Consider the following 24,428-nt stretch of genomic DNA (forward strand, 5'->3'; position numbering starts at 1 on the left):
AGTATGGTCATTTTTTTGAGATTTTGAACTCGAAAGCCTACGTTTTAGTCTTAAGAACCAAAAATAATAATGTTTCCTTATTTTTATTTTGAACATTGCTTGGTCATTTTTAAACGTGTTCCGTTACACCATCACTGTTCATTCTGTTGTGAATGTTCCCTTATTATACCTTTCAAATGGTTCTTTGAATTGAAATGTATTATACAAGCTAAGTCTGCATTTGGGTGGCACAAGGTTAACTCTCCCTGAAACAAAAATAAAATGTCAACTAATACTGAGTTCCAAATAACATTGACTAGCTCCTTCATTTTTCTCCTTAAAGTCTTATCTTTGCTTCTAGATGTTGTTGTAATGTTAAATCCTGTCAAGAGAACGTTTATAGTCCCTAGCCAGATTTTACATGTTCTAACTTGTTTTTACTACATTAATGCATTTTGTGGCAGATATATTGACCACATCATTCAATTTGCCATGTTTTTATGGAGGTCTATACCCAGAAAACTTGAATAAAACATTGGCTGCCAAATGTGTTGTTGTAGTCCCTTCATTATTCATAGCTTCAGCCTTGACTGGCTACCTTGTACATAAAAGAAATCTGACAGTAGAAATATTGGGTGCCTTCTCTTTAAGTTGAACAGTGAATGTTTAAGGGTAAATAAAGACTTTGTGTCTCTTTGACTTCACATAAGAGGAAAGAAGAACATCTACCTGGCCATGTCTTCTCAACATGCTTAATTTTTACACACACACACACCACACACACACCACACACACACACACACACACACACAGAGACACACACACAGACACACACACACACACACACACACACACACACACACACACACACACACACACACACACACACACACACACACACACACACACACACACACACACACACACACACACACACACACACACACACACACACACACACACACGTCATGCACAATAGCTGACCTAATTTCGACAAAACCATAATCTCAAAAATAGTCATTTTTCCATGCCAGTAATTCCAAAATAACATCAGCGCAGATGGCAGGTTAGAGCTGTAAGCACCCAGTTTGCAGAAAATGTTCTTGTCTACATGAAATAAAGGATGCAGAATCATGTGCTTGAGTTATGCATTCCTCTAAATTGTAAAAGCTGCCACATGTATGCAACTTCATCTCCTATTACACAGCTGGTAGGATTATCTCTTCCCAGTGTATATACTGTAGGCATGAGGTCTGTTTACATATATGAGAACTGCCCTGCTCACATCTCTTCTTCTCATAAATCCCTCAGTATTCATCACTAAAATAAACTATTTTAAAATCACAACAAGGTCCTAGGCTTTGACCCACCCAGATTTGTGTGATCTATGTGTTTATTCACAGCTTAACACAAGAACGTTTTAATGGGTGCTGATGAATAATATACACAGTAAATTCAGAGGCAGGATGTGTTTGTAAAACAGAGCGGGGGGAAAACATAATTTACATTGTAGGGATCTCTGGAAATACTGTTTACTAAGGCTAGCTGCCAAAACGGGCATTGTCAATCCTTCGGCCTGTGTTATGAGGCTTGTGTGAGTTTTAGACCTTCAGTAAATCCATGTGGGAAAAACAAATACCCTCTATGACAGGTAACATAATTTGCTGGCATACTGTAGAAATGCAATGAATACATTTAAAAAAGTGGCTTTACAGTAAGAGGTTTAAAGTCACATTGTGTTACTTACAGTTTGTTTCAGTTGCTAACACACTAAAATTACACATAAAGCAGTTATTTAAACTCACACTCAAATATCCAAAACTCTAAACACATTTTCAGCTCGGCACCCAATTTTCAATTCAACTTGGCACTTTTTGCCACACACTGCACACGGTTCTCTAAGTAAGACACACAAATCTATATTTATATCACATAACTGTATTTGCTTTGCGTACATGTTGGTTTGATTAGTTGTGGAGTAAAATACAAATGTTTTGTTTCAACAGAATAGTTGTGTTTCTGCACACATTTCTGTAGTGCAGGATTATATACATACAGAACAAAGCCCATACAAGTAAGTGTGCTTTAGATTGAGCACATCAGTGTGTAGTTGGATGGACAAAGAGTCTTGTACTATAAATAAAGTATGTGCCATTCGGTGTGTTTATGAGTGCAGTTAGTCATTCTACTGGTTATGCACATTTGATGTGTGGTTTTGTGAATTATGTTAAGTGTTATGAGAAAATGAGCCATGATTTCATGAATACATTTCATATGGTATGCATGCTCAAAATAAAGAATAGAGAATGTGCAGTAGTGAAATGTACCCAATTAAAATACTTAACTACATTTCAGAAAGATGTATATTGCTTTTTTACTCTATTTCAGTTATCTGACTTATAAAGGTATTAGTCAAGAATATTTTCCAAAAATATATATAATCAGTAAAAATTACCCAATCTTTATGTTGGTGGCATTATGCTGTCTTATTAGTCCCTTAAGCGTATTTCTTGTTTGAACTATTGCCGCTTTTGCGCAAGTAAAAATATGTCTACCACAAAAAATAGTATGCTGACCTTCAAGGTGGATGTTTATCTACACTGAATCTACTGAGCAATGCATTTCATTTTCTTGATAGGCAATATCAATTGCCAATGGGAAGAAAATGAATTTCCATCTTAGTTATGAAGTAATGACCAAAGGGTTAGAGGTTTAAATAAATGATGGGGAAAGTCAGTGACCTTATTATTTGTTTTTATTAAACTGTTTACGTATATGTTTTCACGATCGAAAGACAAATAAAATAGTAGCATTGAAGCCCAGTCAGTGAGATCTGTTACTGGAGATATACTGAGATCTTCAAGTGAAGATAAAAGTCCTTTTAGAAGTTTTATACCACAGTGAAATTCATTTCTTTCATATTTTTCAAATCTCTGCTGTGAATTGAATGCACGTCAGAGAGGCATCATCGGCTTTGAGCTTGTATTGTTATTTTCTTTATCACGTCATTGTTGGGAAGGGATGGGTTTCTGAGCCACTATTGTTCACTGAGACTGTTAAAGGCCAATTTCTATGTGCATTCATCCCTTCATGCTAAAACGTCCGTCCTGCCATTCACTGTTGATGTCAATGGTGCTATTTCAAGAGTACACCACACATTGTCATCATTGGGTGACTGTGGAAGATTGAAAACACATGTTTGGTGATTGTGTGTGGGACGAATCAAATCTCCAAATGAAAGAACAATTTTCAGACAGGAACATGAGGGTGAAGTTCCACGGATACAATAGTAAAAACAGTCTAATATGAAAAACATGAGCCGTTTTAACTGGCAGCTCTTGGCAAGATTTTGAATGATTGAAAGAGTGGTCTGAAAGGTAATAGAGCACAAAGTAAAAATATCTGTGCCCCTTTGTTCAGTGTTCTGACTAATGGACAAATGTTGGACAGAGTAAAAGCCCATGTCAGGTTGTTGGGAAGCTGCTCTTATCGTGTCCTTTATTCACCTTCAGCGTCTGCCACATGCTGTTATCTGGGCACTGTGTTTGCACAGTTCGCTGGCTACCATCAAATCATAAAGTGGCAGCTTTCGTGCAGGGGGGACCGTCACCGGGAGTATTCATGATCTAGTTAAACTTGGAGACTCTAGGCTGGATTTAAAGGGGATGAAGACTTCTATAGAACGTCGTCATCAACATGAACAAGAATATGAAAGTTCGATTGTTATCATTTAAAAAGGAATAATAAAATAAATATGTGAAAAGGAAATCAAAAGATGTGCAAGAACATTGAGCTCTTAGAGACATAAGCTATCATGTTCAAAGAGCATTTTCTTTTTTCATCTCTGATTCCAGATAATACTGAAATACAGTAAATGGTTCAAAGGAAATCAGCCAAACTGTCTACATTTGGGAGGACTAAACAATGATTATCACTTGCAAAATTATTCTAAAATATACATTTATTATTATACTTGAAACAGTGTGCAGAGACAATTACAGTGGCCTGACCGTTTTGCAAAAACAAGTGCAAATAACCTCTACTGTGACGTATGATGCTTAACATACTGTAGCATCATACGGTAAAATGTCAAGCTGTACTGTATGTTGGGAGAATCTGGGAAAAAATCTACTGCGCATGACATTTGAACTACTCCTCATCAGAGGAAAATAACAACTCAGTGACTGTAATTTATACTAATGTGCACTGACTTCCCCCTCACTGGAGTCAGAGGAAGATTGACCGCCAGCCGCCGGTGACTGACAAATACGTAAATATCTCATGGGTTTATACGTCTCACTATGGAAGCAGCTAGGTGAAGCCTCTTTAATTAAGTAGAGAGTGATGTGACGTGTGTGTGAATGTGTCTTCTTTTGTGTGTGTATGTCAGAGGCTATGGAACAGAGTGGCATGCGCGAGAAAATCTACTAAAGCTAACGTTTTGGCCTAGATAGTTTGAACTTTTCAGAATGTTCAAACAATATGATGTTAGGTTTACTGGAATATACTCAACCTTTCAAATAGCTTTAACATTGCCTCAGGCTTTGTTTAGTTAACAGTTTGACCCTGTGTGAGCAGTGTGAGCTACAAATCTACCTATAGCAGCAACTACATGTTGACCTGCAAACCATCTGCATGAGATACTTGCCGAAACAGTGGTCACCAATTGACTTGTACTTTTAAGTAATGAATACAAAAATATAGAGGTATATTTTGTTTCTGATATCAAATCTTTAATAACAAGAAACTGTGTTCATGTTGGCAGCAGAACTATTTGCCATGTAAGTGTGTTTGTTCAAGAACCAACAAGAAACAGCTGTGCTTCAGACCCTGCAGGCAGATGGGATCTTAATCTTAATCGAGGTCATCCGACTGTTCAAGATTCAGTGTGGATTCGAGGAGTAGTCCTTTGACCTCATTAAGTTACATACGTTATTTATATGTTGCAGTGTTTTCTGTTACTCAGGCTTTATGAAAGGGGCCCCAAAGCCCTAATACTGCTAACTGGTGCTGTTCTGTGATCACTGGTTTCCAGTTATGGAATGACTTCCCCCCTCAACCTGAAACTCAAGATTCCCAGGATATTAGAACATTTGAAATTAGAAATCCTTTAGTACCGTGATTAATATTGACAGCAGAATATATCAGCAATTTCAGGCAACCTTTCACCAAGTTGCTGATCCCGATCACTCTATTTTATTGGCAGGCTTCTTCAGCCAGCTCCATGTATTGAGAGGTCATGTTGTGTTTACTGTATATTCAGTGCTGGCACAAAGATCACACGCACACACAACATATAAAAACACTTGCAATATGCACCCTGCTTCCTCAAAGGGAACCTGCTCAGCTATATATCAGCTCAAAGAGAGTGATCATCCGTGAAAAAGTCAAACAAAGCGGCTTGGATTTACCACAGCGCCTCAGCTGTAATTGGATGAGATCCAGCATAAACATATGGGATTGGCTTTCATCTTGTTAATTGCATGTGTTGCAGTGACAATAGCTATGGGACATTTAACGAGCATAGTGCTCCCTATGTTTACTATTGCAAATGTCATCCTTAGCCATCTGTAACCAGGGTAAAGATCAGCTTTGAACTTCACTTTGACTTCTCTATAGTGGTACTTATGCGGCTTTCACACCAGCGCTTTTCCCTTTCTAGTTCCGAGCTAGAGCTTTTCTGGTTCAGCTCCGGTTTCCCTTTTCTGCTCCCGCTCTGTTCACACGAAGCCAGATTAAAATGAATAACGACTTCTCCAACCTTATACTTTGCTCCAGAGTGCCGTGGTTCATTGTTTATTAATGTGTTTCTGCAGCATTTACCGACCGCTGCAGTGTTGGCTGCTCTTCCACGGGAGTTTATTTTCCTCCGTTAGCTCACACTGCAGCGGCCGCTCTAAAGTATTCACTGTCCGACTCACACAAGCAGCTGATACATATCCCCAGTTCCCCTTAGCCTAAGTGAATTTGTGTCAGTCTGAATTGACGCTGTTTGGCATCACAACGCTGTTATGAAAGTTTCTCTGGTATAAAATGGGTGATGTTAGCATAGCAACCGAAGCTAAACGGACTACTTGCTATTGCTATCCTATTGTGGCATAAACCGTTTTCTACAGGCACATTTTACCGGCGTATTTTTATTATGATTCTACTTGTGATAGTCGGACACGACAACCTGTGCAGCCCATGTATTGATTCCATCCGATAGCTGCTACAATACAAAACAACACGTCTGCCTCTCTCCACAATGATCAATAACAGTGAACGGATGGTCAAAGTAAGGTACAAATAAACAGAATCACACGAAGCCTGGTTAGTGTTGCCTGACTTTATAAAGTCTGTTTATAAGCACTACTGCTTGTAGGCAGGCATGACAGTCGACCCATGTTCTGGGGAGGTGGGTTTAGTTTCCTGCACGCCTCGACGTAAGAGAGACGTAAGCGACGCCACCTCTTAGCTCGGAAGCTCTTGCCTCTAGACCGACAATTTTTTGGAGCTGGAAGTGAACCCGATTCGGGAGCTAAGAGCCGGCGCCGCTGCGGTGTGAACAGGAAAGACCGGCACTTTTCAGGCTCCAGCTCCGAGCCGGAGCTGAAATAGCGCTGGTGTGAAAGGGGCATTAGAGGTAAACAATGCTCCACTATGTGATTAATGAGATAAGTACATGTTTAAGATTACTTTCAGGGTCAGGTACAGGTGGTTCCCTTTAAAAGGAGTAGATTACCATGGTAACCTGCATATTTAGTTCAGTAAATGTAATCAAATTTCCTCCCAGCAATCAGCTTTATGGAAAAAAGGCACCACCACTCCCTGGCAAAGGCTTTATTAAAGTTAACCTTAGCAGTCAAAAGATTAAACCGTCATTGGGACTCACAATCACATCATGAAAAACTGGAAATAAATGGGCTTCAAAGACCGCTATAAGAAGAACTGCAGACGGAAAGTAAATAACATTAAGAAGACCACAAAACATCTTTACACAGTCAGTGTCATAATGCTATTGTATCAATAAAACCTCTGTGGGCACTATAAATGTGAATAAACACGTACTCACTGTGCCTTATGTTTGGGAAGTGGTCAGCACATTTACTGACACATAGTTTTTCTTCCTGCAATCCTTTTTAACCTTGGAACTTGTACATCAAGTTAGAACTAAATATATGTATTAGTTAAACATAGCAAAGCCAGGCACCCTGCAATATCAGTCATTTGATACGTTCTCATCTCAGTTTAATGCAACACTATCTTGATGTTGTTTTTGACTCCTAATCTCAACCAGCCAATTAAAATGAGATTTAAAATGTTCAATGATTAATTGTAATTTTCCTCAGTATATTGGGTAAATCTCTATAATATTCCTGATTAAGTTCAAAAACCTATAGTGACGGGAGCGAGGGGGGATGGTGCAGGCCCCCATTGCTTGTGACAAGAGGCTAATCAAGTTAAACCGCTTTTCATGAACAAGGTACATTGATGTGTTGGTTTACATATACATACAAGTCAGCCTTCACCCATTCCTACAGACACATGGGCTGCCATACAAGTTGCCAGCTGCACAAAGATGCTACCATTCACACACATGCATACACCATGCCACCTGGAGCAACTTGTGGTTAAGTATCTTGCCGAAGGATATACCAACATGTTGGCATCAAATCCACAACCTTCTGATTGGAAGGTTGCCACAGTTGCCCCATATGTTTTCCTGGCCTTCTCTTCTGAGGATTTAGTTGGAAGGAAGAGACCACAGTAATTGCAGGAGAAAGATGTGTAATTTTCATCTAATCTATTTTCCAAGGAGCAACTCACTCGTCTCTGCTGAAGGGGAAGGTCAAGAGACTTCCTGTCCCTTTTATTTGTGCTCACTCCACAAATCCCTTTCTGTACAAGTCTCTCTCCCTTGTTCCTTTTCCCTAACTTGTTCCTCAAATCACCAGCTTATTTGTCTGTTGTTTTGATCATTGTACCAGTCTTTGAGAATAAAAAGGTCAGAAAAGTCTGTGAAATGTTTGGGAAGTTGGTACACTGCTGTTGACTGGGTGGTTGCTTCTGCTGCTCTTGCACTGCAAACATTTCATATGGTTTATCAACTCTCTTCTATCTCTTTGTATACTGTGTGGCTTTTACCTGATGTACAGTTCAGTATGTATCTTGATGTCTGAGCGAGCTGCTAGAAGTTTTTTTGCCTCGGCTCAAATGTACAGTTTCGCTGTGACAGGAAGTTCAAATAGGGCAGGAAGGCCACTACTTAGGATGTGGTCTATATGTGCAAAATGTTGGCTAGATGGGCTATTCACCACCTAAAAAAACATCTGTAGTTAACTTGATATATTATTTCTTCATGAACCTCTAAATGCATATATGATTTATTGATGTTATGAAAGCAAGTGTGTGAAAATGGAGAATTTTTTTCAGATTTTCTTTGTGTTTGTCCACCAATCCTCAGAGACTGCAGCCCATCAAATATTCCCCCAGAGAAGTGGACACATCTGTTTGATCGTGGGTATGAGTCAGTCAACAGTAGACCTGCGTCAGAGTCAGGGTTCAGATGAAGGACATGTTCTGCAACAGCACACTCATAGATGTTTATGAAAAAGTTAAAGCCAGCCTTAACACGAGTTCTGCATATGGTTGCAGTTAAAGAGGTGGGGTGAGAGGTGATTTGCTGTAAACTTTCCCATTTGTAAATGGCTTTGGTGCGATGTTGCTTTGCTGATTTTGAATATGTTTACCTCTGAAACAATCAAACAAAAGTCAAAAAGAAAGCATAAGTAGCTCTGAACCAAGACGTTGCGCCCATTCCTCTGAATTACAATAATCAGTTTGAAGCCATGACACAGTCTCTGTTTGTTTTGATGTTAAAGGCTGTGCCATGGTGACCGGGCATGAGGGTCTGAGCTGGGAGAGGAGGGGGAGGAGGGAGAGAAGGAGGACACATTGCAGCAGAGCACTCTCTATTTTCACTGGGACACTGTGAGGTAAGACTAAAGAATCTCAATATTAAATCAAATAACAATCCTCCTTAGTGACCACAGATGGTTTGCATCCCCACCAAAGAGGCAACTAGATTTAAAATGTGGAGGAGGGATATTTGGTACGGCCCACATATTAAATTTAAAGACATAAAATGAATCATGAAACTGCAGTGTGCTCTCTGCCCTATTCTGTTTGGATTCAATGTCACAGCCTTCTCTCCTCTTTTTGCTGCTTATGCTCATGTTTAGTATCCTTACTTTAATTGGGCATTGTGCCTCATCCAATTTGTTTTAATGACAGCATTGTTGTGGAGTACGACACTACATGTAATTATAAAGTGTTTGACTGTATTTTGCAGTAGCTTGCTGGTAGTTAAACTACATTTGTATTTGCACAAGTGATTCAAGAATTTAAATAATGTTTTGTTACATTTATTGTCTGGTTACTTATTTATACCACAAACAACTTGGGGTTGCAATTGTAGTTTAAAATACTACTGGAGCCAGCAATGCTAAAAACAATGAGCATATTTCTCAAAATGTCTAATTGTTGCTTTAAAATAAAAGCAAACAATAGATATAGGTTTTATCCTCTCTTATTAAATAACAGTAATATTGCTTTATTCATTTAGCTTTTAGAGTAAATATTTCCAATGTTGTTGGCTTTTGCTCAAAGTGTCTTCCTGTTTAAATTGACTGTATTGCCAGTGTCACTCATGAAGGAAATGCTATGCTGGTCTGCTCTATGAAGTGTCATGTGATAGCTTCTGTTATGATTTGGTGCTATATTTTTAAAAAAGTACTTAACTTGACTTCTAAACTAATCTAATCTGCCACGGTAAAGTTGTGTACATTTCAGCAGATTTGCAGCCAAGAGACTTCTGATTCATAAAATATATCATGAGAGAAAGTGCAACCTCTAAGCTAGGTCTTCTTTTCAGCCCTGTACTTTTCCTCCTCTGTCAGCTCCACAGGGAAAAGAGTTAAAATGTGTGTGTCTGTGTCAAAGCACAATGTTTGATTGTGGATTAGGTTTGGCTTTGTGTCAGTGTGTCAGAGTTTTTAGTCAATGACTGGGAAAGTTATTTGGTTAGGCTCTTTTTATCTTCCTTGCACCCTTTTCCCTCAGTAGTTCAAAACTGTGCTGCTAGGGTACTCACGCACACAAAGCCGTGGCAGCACATCACTCCCACCCTCATCCACCTACACTGGTTGCCGGTCAAGTCCCGCATATCCTACAAAGTCCTCCTCCTTACCTACAAGTCCCTCCATGCCCTTGCCCCCCAGTACCTATCGGACATCCTTCACCCACATGCCCCACCCCGGAACCTGCGGTCCTCAGACTCTGGCCTGCTTACCACCCCCCGCACCAAACTGCGAACCTTCGGGGACAGAGCCTTCAGTGTGGCAGCCCCCACCCTCTGGAACGCTCTCCCTGCGGAGATTCGCAACATCCCCACACTTGACGCCTTCAAAAGGGCCCTCAAGTCCCATCTGTTTGCCAAGGCTTTCGGCCCCTAAATCGATCTGTTGTTTTGTCTGTCTGACTTTTGTTTTGTTATGTTTGTTTTTTCCCTATTACTTGTAAAGCGACCTTGGGTCCCTTGAAAGGCGCTATATAAATCCAAGCTATTATTATTATTATTATTATTAGTTGGTTATGTGCCTCTAGTTTAGTCACAATACCAATAATGAAAGAAATAAGGGCTGCATGTTTCACAATGATAAAGGTCAGGGTCTTCAAACACAGGACAGCAGTGGTTGTTTGTTTTTTCAAGACAAACCTTGTGATGTTTCTAGGGTCTTCAACCAAGTTGTCCCAGGATAAAAGGTCAAACCTTGATGTATAGGCTTATCTAGTATTTTAGTTCTGGTCCCAAAGTTCAAGTGGCCTTGTTGACATTTTCTTCTCCTCTTATCAATGCAAACTGTATTGTTGCATTCAGGTTATTTCGTTATCTTTAGTGGCCTTTTTTGGAAACATTGAGTGTGTTCTGGCATGAATGCTTCCTTTCTCTATTCCTCACATACTTTCTGTTTTGAGAGTGATGCAGAAATTACACTTGGGAAAATGTAAACAAATCATAAAATAGTGCTTTTGAGAAATGTAATCAAGTAACATTTACAATGTCACAAATATACTGTGACATACAGCTGTAGAGAACCATATTCTGCTCTAAGACTCAGTGATCTTCCATACAGTATGTGAACCTAAAAGTCAAGTGTTTAGAAATATCGTAACAAGACAAATATCCATAATGTTATGTTTAACTGTGGTCATACCTTGTGATTCTCCAAAATACAGTTTCGAGACTTTTATGACTAATTATTCTCCCCAAAAAAAATGTCAACCCTTAAATATTTTAACAGGTTGTGCTCCACTTGGTGACTCTCATTCATTTATCTCTAGCTTTGGCTCAAATGTTATTATGTCAAGGCCAATATGAAACCCACTGAGAGAGAAAATCCAGCACCACCTGCAGTTCAGACAAACAGTAGCCTCTAAAAACATCCTACTGTACATATGAGAAAATCAGGAATGGTCATTAAATGTAGTGTTGGTTTCTGGATATTTAAAGAAAAAACACATCTATGATAACAAAAACATGGGTTAATGCAGGTTTTGCATGAAGGGCAATAAATCATTATAACATTTTAGGAAATGACATGTGCAGATGGCCTGTTAAAGTGAACAACTGAACTATTTTACTAGACCACCAAAGAGCTTCTAAAGTTACATTACAGCGGGACATAATCTGTCCGTAGGGCTTTAACAACTCAGATGGTTTTCACGCACAAATGGGAAGTGTCTCATGAGCAGTGTCTGGAACTGCATGAGTCAATTAACACAACATAACTCCCCCCACCCCCCGCTCTCTAATGCTCCAGCTGTAAGCTGTTCTGCTCTGGCATTCAAAGTGTCTCCGAGGTGACACCAAGATCCTCAGCCTCTCATTCGTCTTCCTTTTCTGAACGTTTGCTTCTCCCATTTAGCCATTTGTATTGTATTTTCCCCTGGCCAAACCACAGGAATGGTGTCATTACACATTTGAACAAACACTATACAGCAATCTTCTGCCTTGTCACTTCAGCTTGGGTTTGTTTTCTTTGGCTCACACTGCCATACATTTTTGTTCAGCAGACTGCAGTGAAGTGTTTTGCTGGCATCGGTTAAATGAGTGTCCAAAAGAAAGTGTTCCTCGAAAACAGATGGCACAGAAATCTAACAAAAGTAAGAGCTCTAAGGTGTGTTTCTGCATGATACAGATTGTTGGAGAAATACTGTTTTCTCCACTCTTTGGGTTGTTTTAATGCACTGATATCATGTGTGGCTCTGAACTGTGTATGACCTTGCAGCTGCCTCTTCTTGTGATAGGAGGAGGCAGGGCATTTCAGGTTGTTGATATTTATGAGAAGACAGACTTGCTGTCTCCTAAATATCTAATTTCTATGAAGCGTGAAGGAAGTACGTGACTCTTTCCAGAAGACGTCACAGATGACCCATTGCAGATGACCCGACTTTCCGACACCCGCGGCTGATATTAGCGCCACCTCGATTTACGACTTTGTTATCTCCTGTGTTTTGGACTATATAAGCCTGATGTTTTTTGTTGTTCCTTTGAGCAACATACCCCATGTGTGTGAGTTAACCCATATCCTTTGTATGTGATTTAACTCTGCTCCTTCTTGCAAGAATAAATTAGTTACCTGATCATTGATTCTCAACCTGGTGTCGAGTGATATTTTTCTAACACAGATGTACATTTAATATTCCATCTTATGTATCTTTACAATAACAACCAAGGCTGCAACAAGTTGCTGTGTCTCAGAAAGTGATTACATGTTGTCTCATTTTACCCTTCCCTTCAAAGTACAGTTACAAAACTAATACTGAAGTCAACCTGAAGTTGTTTTATTAAAATGCATCAAAATGCTTACCAGGTTTCATTACGCATGGTGCCCAGAAAGAAGCCCCTTTAAAACAGGTTAGCGTAATTAGGCTCATGTTTTATTTATTTGTAATCTCTTGCACACTTGTTACAAACGTAACTGTTGCCAAATCAATTTAGAAAGAATTCACTGAGATCTATGAATAATTACCATGCTCACTACAGTTTAGTAGAAGGTAAGTTATGTCTCTGGCAGAAAGAGTGAGGAAGAGAAAGAGAAACAGGCTCCTGAGATTCAGGAAGATTGTCTAAACAATTAATATGCACTTTTTGTACTATGTGCACTGAAAGTAGGCCAATTAAGAAGATGGCTAATAAGAGCAGATACGTGCAGAGTACCTGCTCACTCCGAGGGGGGTTGGACATGGGAGGCGTTTCCAACTAGCTGCGCGCTACAAAGCCCACAGACATATCTTGCGCTCCCAGCAGCTGGGTTGAAGTAACAGCTCGAGCGAAGCACTTTGCGTTGGATGCATGAATCACGTTAATTCGTTAATTCACAGTGGCAACAGTAATGGATAAATGAAGTCGCTTTTTGAATGGGCTGGAGCAAAAGAGACGCTGCGTAACTGAGACAGCACGCCTAAAGGACGAAGGACTGGTGCGCCTTGGCACCGCGGGGAAACAACAAACTTCACAGACGAGCTGAGCATCAATTTAGGACCAAATCGACGCAGAGTGAGGCACCATGTGTTCGTGGACTGTGTTTGATCATTTAAATGTATAATTAAAACGTAGGCTCCAGAATACGGTGTGGAAAGCGACCGTGTTGTGTTCATTTGCTCTCCCAAACCGTGTCAATGCTAGAATGGCTTGTGGCTCTGTGCTTTGTGATCCTGGTGGTCTTAATCTGGCCAGGCTTCAAATATTTTAACACCGAGAGCCAGTCGGATGCCTTGCATCAGGGACTGGGGATCTCACAACTGGCGAAGATTGACAAGACCGGGAGGTGCGTCTCAGAGCAAGAGGGGAGCGACGGTGCCCAGGCGGGGGACGAGAAGAAACGCGCCGTGGCACTGATCTGCAAACCGTCCGCACTGGCCAACTATCTCTTAAAACACTGCAGGACTTTCAGTAATTACGCGCCGTGTGTCGGGTGGACGTGGCGAGCCGGTGCCTTGCTCCAAAGTGTGTATGAGGCGTGCTGTCCGTACGACAGCCCGGTCCAGTTTGTGCGGGACAACCTGCAGCTGAGCGACGAGGGGCTGGTGGCTTTGGACTGGGCAGTGCCCACATACCAGAAACGACGCAGGACTTCCAGCCACTCCACCAGTCCTGTTCTGCTCATCATCCCAAACTCTTTTGGGAAGATCACAAGGAATCTGCTAAAGGTGCGTGTTTGGCTTCTCTCACAGACTCCACTAACGAACATAGGGATGATAGGAGTTCAATAACTAAGTAAATCATACCCGTGCAAAAGGCTGCACAGTCAATCTTACAAAATATCAAGACAACGAAGTTCAATAGAAGTTAAAGAATAACAAAATAACAAAACACACATACAGCTGATGGCTCAAGGATCATTATAATTTCCTCACCAAATAAATAAACTTCAATAGTCCACAAACCTGCTAATTTAAAGGTTGGGAATATTAGTGTCCATAGTCTCTGCAGTAACTAACAGAATCCCATTTGTATCTGTTTTATTGGCAAGGGTAAGGATGTCCACATGAGATGCTTCCTCAGTTGTGTCATGGACTCTGTAGCTGCTCTTTGTGTCCAATCTGTGTTGTACAGCATGAGTCAACAGGTGGAACATTACAGCAGCAGCATGACAGTGCAGGGGCCTGTTATTCATGATAAGTACCATTCTAAACTTTAAAAATCAGAAGTGAACATTTCCATAGCTAAAGTGTAGAAATACTAAACAAAAACAAAGCAAATCATGCAAGACAACTTATCAAAAGAGAAGTCAGGCTTTCAGTATTTTAAAAAGAGACGTGGGAAGATGACAGGGCAACTCAACAAAGGCCATTTGGGCAAAGGCAATCACTTAGTTGGAAGAAAAGAGCAGCTGTGGAGGCAGCACCAGTATTTCAACTGCTCTTTCAATGCACTGACTGAGGTAATTGAGTGAGGGATTACAAAGCATCGCTTGAGGGGCCTGGGGAAGTGAAGCGCTGCTCCACATCTCATGTTAGCTCTGCCTGCTCATCACACACACACACACACACACACACACACACACACACACACACACACACACACACACACACACACACACACACACACACACACACACACACACACACACACACACACACACACAGAGACACACACACACACACACACACACACACACACACACACACACACACACACACACACACACACACACACACACACACACACACACACACACACACACACACACACACACACACACACACACACACACACACACACACACACACACACACACACACACACACACACACACACACACACACACACACACACACACACACGTCAGCCACATGTCATATAACAACTCTGCAAGAACTCAACACCAACAAAACAAAATGTGGTGGACACTAATCTAGAGCTAATAACTAATTTCAAACCATAAACAAAGAGTAGTGGATGAAGAGAGGAGTGGGATGAAACAACAGAGAGAAAAGGAAATAAAAAAATAATAGTGGTGATTTAAGGCCATGGGAAAATGCAAAATATGATTGAAAGATGAAAAGTAATTTTCACATTCAGACGGATCTGTGTCTGGTGTTTTTTAGGCCATCATCTGAGTAGAGAGAATCTGTCAGCTGTCACGCTCGGAGGGCTGAGGCACCACAAGGGAGCCAATTAAGATTGCTCCCGTCACTGTTCTGCATAACCCAGTGTGTCGCAAGAGAAAGATAAAAAGCGCTATGTTTGCTAGGCATACACACACACGGCTCCATCTGTGACACAGAGAGAGGGAAGGGTAGGTTTTTATTTAGCGTCTGTGGGCTTTGGTCCCTGTTCCCTTCTTCTCCTAACACAGCACATTTCCAGCACTCATGAATGTATGAATGAGCAATTTCCTTTTAAATCATTCATATACTTACTTTCAGTTTGTTTTATGCTTCTTTGTTTTATGTAGTCTCAAGTAATTAATGTCTCTTTAAATAATGGTATAGGTGGTTATATATAGTGTGGTCATACCAAAACATACAGAATACACTGGCATTAAGTATTTCTTCAGTCATTCAGCTAGTTGGTAAGTTAGTTCAACAACAGTGCAGTGAATTACATTACAACAGAATCGTATTACACATTTACCAAAAATAAAATGGCCATTGTTCTCTCTGGAAATGCACTTGTTCGATTTCTTGGAGAGTTAGATGTGAAAATTGAAACCACTCTGATCAGAGCCAACTGTCTGCTGCAGTATAAGCTCCTATTTACACTGTGACAGTTAACTGTACGAGTTCGAACTATCTTTTCATAACTTTCAACAAGTCAAGAAATAGTAACTAAATGTTTCAAATCAAAACATTATGATGATCTAAATGTACAAGTCCAAGTGATTCTGAATTCACATACTGTACCCTTTCTTAAAATCTCTTGATCTCAATCATGAACAAACTACATTTTAAACCATAGTTTCCCTCCACCTCAGAGAAGATGTCCCACACAAAGAACAGTTTAATATACTGAGGGTGTGTATGAGCCACACACTCTGTTTAGAGAAATGTGTGGAAAGGCTATAAATGTTCCTGGAGACTTGCCTCATGATTAACACCCTTAGTACTTTCTTAACAGAGCAGATCGACCTCTGAGCAGTTTAACTATAATGGTGTGACTTAGTAGTGATATATTCAGTATTTTGCTGCCAATCATTTTTGTACTTCAAGTATTTGTTTCTCTTAATGAGGTGTGATATGCTGTAATCCAGTCATTATGTGTAATATACCGCTCAACACTTAGATACTTGTGTTTCAGACCATTCCTTTTTACTTACTTTCTGCTCGCTGAGAGAGCAGCTTTAGAGTTTTCAAAAGGCATTGCAGGATTGGATAACACTCTAAACGCTTATGTAGTAGAAGTGGGAACGTTTTACCATTAACCGTAATGACTATGAGAGATGGTAACAGTAGCAGCAATACTTAGGACATATGCCTGATATCTATGTCCATATAACATTGCAATGAGAAGTAGAGAAGCAATTAGGGAATTAGATTTGTGTTTTCTGTCCCCTTATGTCTGTATACTAAGACAGTTAGTCATCTTATTGTGTTGCCTATTGCTTTGAAATAAAACAATGATTGTGTGTAAATAGTTGATTTTCAGTTTGAAAGTATAGGAATATACTTATGTACATATTGGGTCAACAAGGGAGGAATAGGGATGATTTGTAGCCCATAATTGTCCTGCTACATTACCAAATTGGTGTTGGTGTTTGGACACAGAGGACATTTTCCCCAGACGTTCAGCAACATTCAAATTGCCCCAACACTTTTCCAAATCGTGCCTTGCACTACCTGGAATATTCCATCTGCCCTTCTGGTTTTGGCAGCACTCCTGTTATGACTCATGGCCTCATGGCTGATGCTCTGTCTTCAAATAGATGCAAACAATTAACTTCCTTACCAAGCAGGGAAGAAGTAGATGCTTATTTACATTGCTTCACTTTATAATAAGATCAACAAGAGAAACACTCTATGAGGCATGTAAAAATGGTTGGGAATGTAGTTCTTGATATATTTATTGTGGCATATATCCTTAATAATAGATAGCTATTATGCCCATTGAATGCTTGATTATGATGCTTGTCCGTTTGAAATTCAGCCAGAGGAATAGATTGTCTTGCAACTTCACAGTGTATTTTAAAGTCCATTTGTAAACGTTCACAAGACACAAAAAAAGAAAAAAATCATGATTATTTTTGCTTTTTTATTTCAAAGTAGAAAAATCCCTGTTGTCTTCTGAAATGCAAAGGGTTAAAGAAGAAACCAACTATATTGATGCAATGAATTGGTTCAGACACTACCAAGCAACTCTCTATGAGGATAGCATTTAATATATAACACGTACAGTAACTGTGAAAGAAATGATCTGATTATTTGAACTTTTAGCAACTTTCTAGCATAGTTTATCAACAGAGCAGGGACATATTTAGAAGACATCTACATGTAATGCTGGGTAAAACTATACACTATGTATGCATTTCAATATCAAAATCTCAACTAAATTGTAATAAATAAATAAAAACGTATTAATTAATTAATTGTATAACTTATTTATTAAATGTTGGCTGCACTCCTGAACATTACCAACTCAGCAGAGCAACTGTTTTACCTGGAAAAGTATCACAGGCCTGTTGAGTATTAAGGGAAACTATTGACCTGAATAGAAGACAGCTCATTGTATTGAGATGCTTTGTTGCCTCTAAAAGGCTTCTAATTAAATAACATCCTTAATTTAACATGATTCGTGGCAACATGTCGAGATGAAACTCCTGGAGTTTATTTAATAAAAGAGGTGGACTCCTGGAAGATCCCCTCAATTATCATGAAGGGAATATTGGTATTGTTTAAGTCCTTTTGTATTTATGTGTTTCAGTGCAGTGTGTGTTTGTTGTGTGTGTAAGAACACTGGTGTGTATGAGAGCTGGCGTGTTGTCCAGCGTATGGAGTCCCTGCTGCAGGAATTTGTCACAGAGCTGACAGTTTATCAGCTCAGGCAGAAAACTGCCGGAGTAGCTGCCGTTTGTTTTTTAACTGTTCCTGCAATGACACAGAGCTGAAAAAATACAAATTCAGTGTCAACACAGCCTTTTGGGACCTGACCCTTAATCTGCATAGAATCTAGAAATGGATCACTTTACGTCACATTAAGTAAGCACTCTGGACTAATGTTCCCTCTCAGCTGGCAAATGTATTTGATTGTCAAAACAGTATTCATTATTGTAATAAATAATTAGCTTTTTATTCTGAACAAAAGGTATTTTTTTAATGTTTTGCTCTTTTTTATTGTGACCAGTTGTTACTCATCACTCATGCCTGTTATTCACAAAGTGCATCAGATCAATGTCGCTGTATGTACTGAGCAGGCAGGCGTAAGCCCAGCTCACCTTATTTAATCTCAGCAACCTTCATATGCACTTTAAATTATGAAATGTCTCATCATGTGTCTAAATGTCTTTGGGAATAAAGCTGAACTAAAGTGACTCAGTTTAATTTTAAATTGCTCGTCCTATCCTGTCATATTTCAAAATGCTACTGTATCTATGGAATTATTAAGGAGGGGGCAAATGAATTAATGCATGAATGAATGAATGATGTTCTGCTCAGTGCTCTCTCACACTGCCTGGCAACATATTCAGCTGAGTAAATCCTATTTTTTATAAAAATTAACCCAAAAAAAAAATCCTACTGCAGCCTTTCTCAGCTGCTAAATATGTAATGTAACTACTCTGCAGCTCTCCCTAAATCCCTCTGATATTTCTGCAGATTTTAAAAAGCATTATGAAACTCGTTTGAAATCTCACAAATATATTCAAATATAAATACAAATATATTTGCCCAGGCTACCACCATTGTTTTGTGACTACAAAGCTTGTAGAGAAACAAAGAATGTACATACTCTTCTTTTTCCAGACAAACCCTCTGTTTGTGTACTGGACTGAATAATTTATTCTAAAAGGTAATATTCAGCAACTGGAACAGAGCTTTTCAGAGCTATTTCTACGACTTTATGATAATAAAGTCGTAGGGCTGACTCAATGGGCTGACTCATTTCTGATGATGCGTCATATGTATTTTTTCCTTTCAAAATGTATACCAAGTATGTTACAAACACTTAACACTATAATAACACATATACAAACAAAGAGATCTACTCAAATATATATATATACACATCTGCTACTAAAATATACAACAAGAAGTTATATATAGCACAAGAAGTAAATATTTTTCTTCTGCTTTCCTTCCCTGACACAATTTACTGTAAACATGCAGAGAGAGAACTAGCAGAACTATGAGATTTGAGAGCCAGTTTCTGAAGAGCCTAAAAGGAAAAGATAAAGTTATGCTAAACATTACAAAAAAGTGAAAGGAACAGGAAAGGGGTATTACTTCTCATTCACTTGTATAACATTTTCTTACATTCATTTATTTAGCCCCAATGTCTCATACTGTCAAATTATAACAAAATAAACAATCTGTAGTATTACAGTGAACAGTGCTGAAGCAGCACAGTTAATGAGGGAAACACTTAATCCTGTAATTGTACCGAGTTCTCACCTCCCCTGGCAACTGTTTATTTCTTTTTCCATACAGCAAAAAGTAGAAGTAACATGCCGTTTTCAGGTGTTACATCCGCATTTAGTCTAATGACATGGAAACCATTTTCTAAAAGGAGGCATTGTTTCATTCTGTGGTATTATAACCAAGACACCAGTTCACACTAAGTTGGCTTTTTTTTAATTAAATCATAGATCCTTTTCAGCAGGACAAAAATAAAATTGACTAAAGATGGATCTTGTCTTACTCTTATGGCTGAACACACTAAACACTGAATTCCCCAGCAAACGCCCACAATCCGTAATATTTTTTTGACATATGGAAATATTATTATTTATTTTCTCCACCCATCTCCCCACAGTTGTGTGAAACGGCACTGTCCCATGGCTACCTCCCTGCAGTTTTCAACCGCCGAAGCCACAACGGCACCCCGCTGACCACCCTGAAGCTGCAGCAGTTCGGTGACCCTGCAGATCTGCGAGAGGCAGTGCGCTACATTCGCCACCGACAGCCTGCAGGGAAACTGTATGCAGTGAGTGAGAGCACCGGGTCCGGCCTCCTCCTCTCTTACCTGGGGGAGTGTGGATCATCCAGCTACGTGACAGCGGCCGTCTGCCTGTCCCCCGTTTTTCGCTGTCAGAGCTGGTTTGAGAACGCGCTGTGCTGGCCCCTGCAGTGGGCGTTGGCGCTCTACCAGAAGATATGTCTCAGCAGGTATGTGGCAAAATGGTTATAATACCTGAAAACAATATATAAAGATGAGGTTAACCAAACATTCAAGGGAACATGACTTTGTAAGCTTCCAAAAGAAAAGTATGGCTCATAACAATGTGTCCTCTTTACATATCCTTAATCTTTAAATGGTTTTGATTATGATATTCTACTCACCAAAGTTAATGCTTGGATGACAGGGACACCACTGCATGTCTGTCAAACAAAAAACAGGAAATGATCAGACAGGTTGTAAATAGGATCAGAAATGTTGTCAAGATGAGATGAAAACAACTATAATATGAGCACACTGTCAGCTACTATCCCTCATTACACAAGCAAAATATGAGCACAATTACAGCAAGTAGGGTAGTTCTTAGTCTATCCTGAAATACATTTAGCAACAGTTACCTTATAGTTTGTTAAAAATGGTGTTGTGGCCACGTTCCCAGGTATCAGCAATTAACTTTAATAATTACTAATAGGAAATCATGACCAGAACAACCAAAATAACTTTTTGACCTATCAAGTAATTACATTTCTAAAGGAGGGTGCACAGGAGCAGCACATATATATCCTATCGCTTTGGAACACAGTGCACTAGTTTAAGCAAGAATATTGAGAAATGTATCGCAGGGAATTTATCACCTTGTCAATAATATATAATAAGCTTCATAAGGTTGCTGCTTAAGGTATACAAAATCACAGTAAAGACAAATTACACAGAGACAACCATATATGTGTGGATTTAAAGTCAGCCAGAAAGGAGGCACGGTGACAGAGGGAGTGTAAGAAAAGCAGACACAAGTCATCACTAACCATTTACTGGAAAGGCACAGACAATTAAAGAGACGATTAGGTTACTATAGCAACAGATGGCCTGCTCAGTGTAAAGTCATTGATTCTGAGAGACATCGTGACCCAGGTAGAGTTTCTCAAATCAATGGCACCGGGGGAATATGAGACCCATCCAGCTCTTCAAAATTGATTTACTGGTATCCTCTTGTTGTATCTCTAAATGTGTGTTCTTTTTGTGTGCATGTTTGTGTGCGTGTACGTGGTTAGGTACAAAACGGTGCTGGGTGAGACCATACAGACGGACACCCTGTTTTCCAGCTGTTCCCTGCGTGACCTGGAGGAGGCGTTGTTCTGTCAGACAATAGCACCACCGGGGACGAGCAGTAGCTGCAATACCTCAGCTACCTGGGATGTTTACTGGGAACGCAATGAACCTTTGAGAGATGTGGACGAAGTGGCTATTCCTGTTCTGAGTGTGTGCGCACAGGATGACCCGATCCGCGGTGATGCCCAATCAACAATACCCTTGGAACTCTTTGAAACAAACCCACATTTTTTCCTCCTCCTAACTGACCATGGTGGTCACTGTGGTTTCTCCACCCAGTCCAAGGGTAGCCAAGCTGGGGCATCTGGTTCAGTCGGTCCTGTGGCTGCACCAAGCAGCGGGATGGGGAGCCGTCACATCAGCTGGAGCCACAAAGCTCTGCTGGAGTTCTTCAGGGCGACCACAGACTTCTTCGCTGCAGAAGAGAGAACCAAGCAGCTCGCTGCCAGGAGGAGGGGGCTGGGGGGAGGCGCAGCAGGGAGGACTTTCCGCAACCGCAGCGTCAGTACGTGTAAACGAGTGCCAGAATGTTCCCATAATATCCATGCCATTTACAACTGGCAGCGGTCCTATACACGATGAGGGGAGCTTAATGGAAGCTAATGGACTTACTGGTGCTGTCTGATATTGTTTGGGTTGATCTGAGATGTGAAGAACTCTGCCAGTGTGGCACTCAGTGTTAAGATGTCCAAAATTAGAAAAGTGCAGATGTTGTGAAGTGCTGAGGTCACCGAGTGTTTTTAAGTGTGTGTGGTTCTCACACACTTGATGTTAGCCATAGAACACCCAGCGTCATGACAGGCCACATGCTTGCATGCAGTTGTTATGTTTAACTGCTGACACTAAACTCACCTATAGATGAGTGGCTATAATTTTTTCTACAGACTGATACAAATCTCTTCACTAACAGCTGTCAAGGATCCTGTCACACATACATTATTGTTTATCAGATGTATTCATCTTCCTCACAATTCACACAGTTTACACAATTTATTTGTAACCCACTTACTGCAGTATCTTGCTGTTATTCTTTTTATCACTGACTATTGGAGGAGACTTATTCAACATATTGTGCATAGAGAGGAAAGGAGATAAAAATCCTGTAAAATATGAAGTTAATTAAATCTAAATGTCAAATGAGTTCAACTCATCAGTGTTACTGTACATTTTACAGAAAGTATATTTTTAAGTGTTCTCTTCTGTGTTGGGAAATGTCTTGTGATGCCCAGAGTAGAAGAACGTATGTGTGATTTCAACCAAGTTTGCTTTTAGAGGAAAATCTGTGTCATGAGGTAATGATATTTGAATGAGCTGGCTGGAAACACTTTATCATTTAAACCCTGTGCTCCAAGGTTTCAGTGCTGCTCAGGATGTGGAGGAGGTGGAGCTGTGATGGAGGCTGGTTTCAAATGAAGACCTAGCAGCATAATGTTGTTCGGAAATTCCCCTGTAAAATTGAGCTATTTGGGTTTAGTCTTGTGAATTAAGCCAATTAATTATATATATTTACATTAGACAAAGTAATAGGTATTGGGTTAAAAGTGTTCGGAGATTTCAAAGGTCAGCTCAAAACTTCAATAAGCAGCAAGAATCCAGGGTTCAATTCAATTCAAAACCTTTATTTATCCAGGTAAAATCCCATTGAGATCAATTATCTCTTTTTCAAGGGAGACCTGCAGCAGTAGGTTCCACAAGAAGACATAAAAACATAAACAACAGAACAACAAAAGGACATCATACAGCAAAATGTACAGGGATTACAATTTACATATTTAACAACATGTACAGGTACCAACAGCATCTGATTTTGTAGCATCCAACCAAGCTTTAAAAACATGTAGTGGTACTAGCTTGGTAATTTTCCATTCTTTTTGCAGACTGTTCCATGTTAGTGGAGCTGCACATCTAAAAGCTTTCTTCCCTAAGACAGTCCTAGCACTTGGCACATTTAATAAAACCATAGCATGCGATCTCAGGCAATAAGTACTTTCAATTCGCAGAGATCAGGGAGCAGATATAAGATGGTAGTTTATCCAACATGGCTTTGTAAATTAAAAAGTACCAGTGACTGAGCCTCCGTACAGTAAGTGATGGCATAACCGCCTTGGTATACAGGGTACAGTGATGCGTAAGTGCTTTACAATTTGTCAAAAATCTCAGTGCACTGTGATACGCAGCATCTAACTTGCTCAGGTAATTGGCAGGTGCATTCATATACAACAAATCACCATAATCCAGCACAGGTAAAAAGGTCACAGTGACTAGCCTTTTCCTGGCCTCAAGCGAGAAACAGGACTTATTTCTGCAAAAGAAACCTAGCCTAAACCTCAGCTTTTTAAGCAGGTTATTGACATGAAGTTTAAAAGTGAGACAGTCATCAAGCCAGATACCCAAGTATTTGTAACAGGTAACCACTTCAAGCTGTATTCCTTGCGTAGTTACAATATCCAAAGCAGTCTCT

General features: G+C 39.9%; 1 protein-coding gene across 1 annotated transcript; it reads left to right on the forward strand.

Moving 5' to 3' along the window:
• The first annotated feature begins 13,323 nt into the window (after positions 1 to 13,323).
• abhd15a (abhydrolase domain containing 15a) lies at positions 13,324 to 23,108 on the forward strand. The gene is made up of 3 exons (XM_034225418.1): positions 13,324 to 14,235; positions 20,495 to 20,847; positions 21,910 to 23,108. The coding sequence occupies exons 1-3, from the start codon at positions 13,705 to 13,707 to the stop codon at positions 22,547 to 22,549; spliced, it is 1,524 nt and encodes a 507-aa protein (XP_034081309.1). The 5' UTR covers positions 13,324 to 13,704; the 3' UTR covers positions 22,550 to 23,108.
• The last annotated feature ends 1,320 nt before the right edge of the window (positions 23,109 to 24,428 follow it).

This window comes from Gymnodraco acuticeps, unplaced genomic scaffold (genome assembly GCF_902827175.1).
Source record: "Gymnodraco acuticeps unplaced genomic scaffold, fGymAcu1.1, whole genome shotgun sequence".
NCBI lineage: Eukaryota > Metazoa > Chordata > Actinopteri > Perciformes > Bathydraconidae > Gymnodraco > Gymnodraco acuticeps.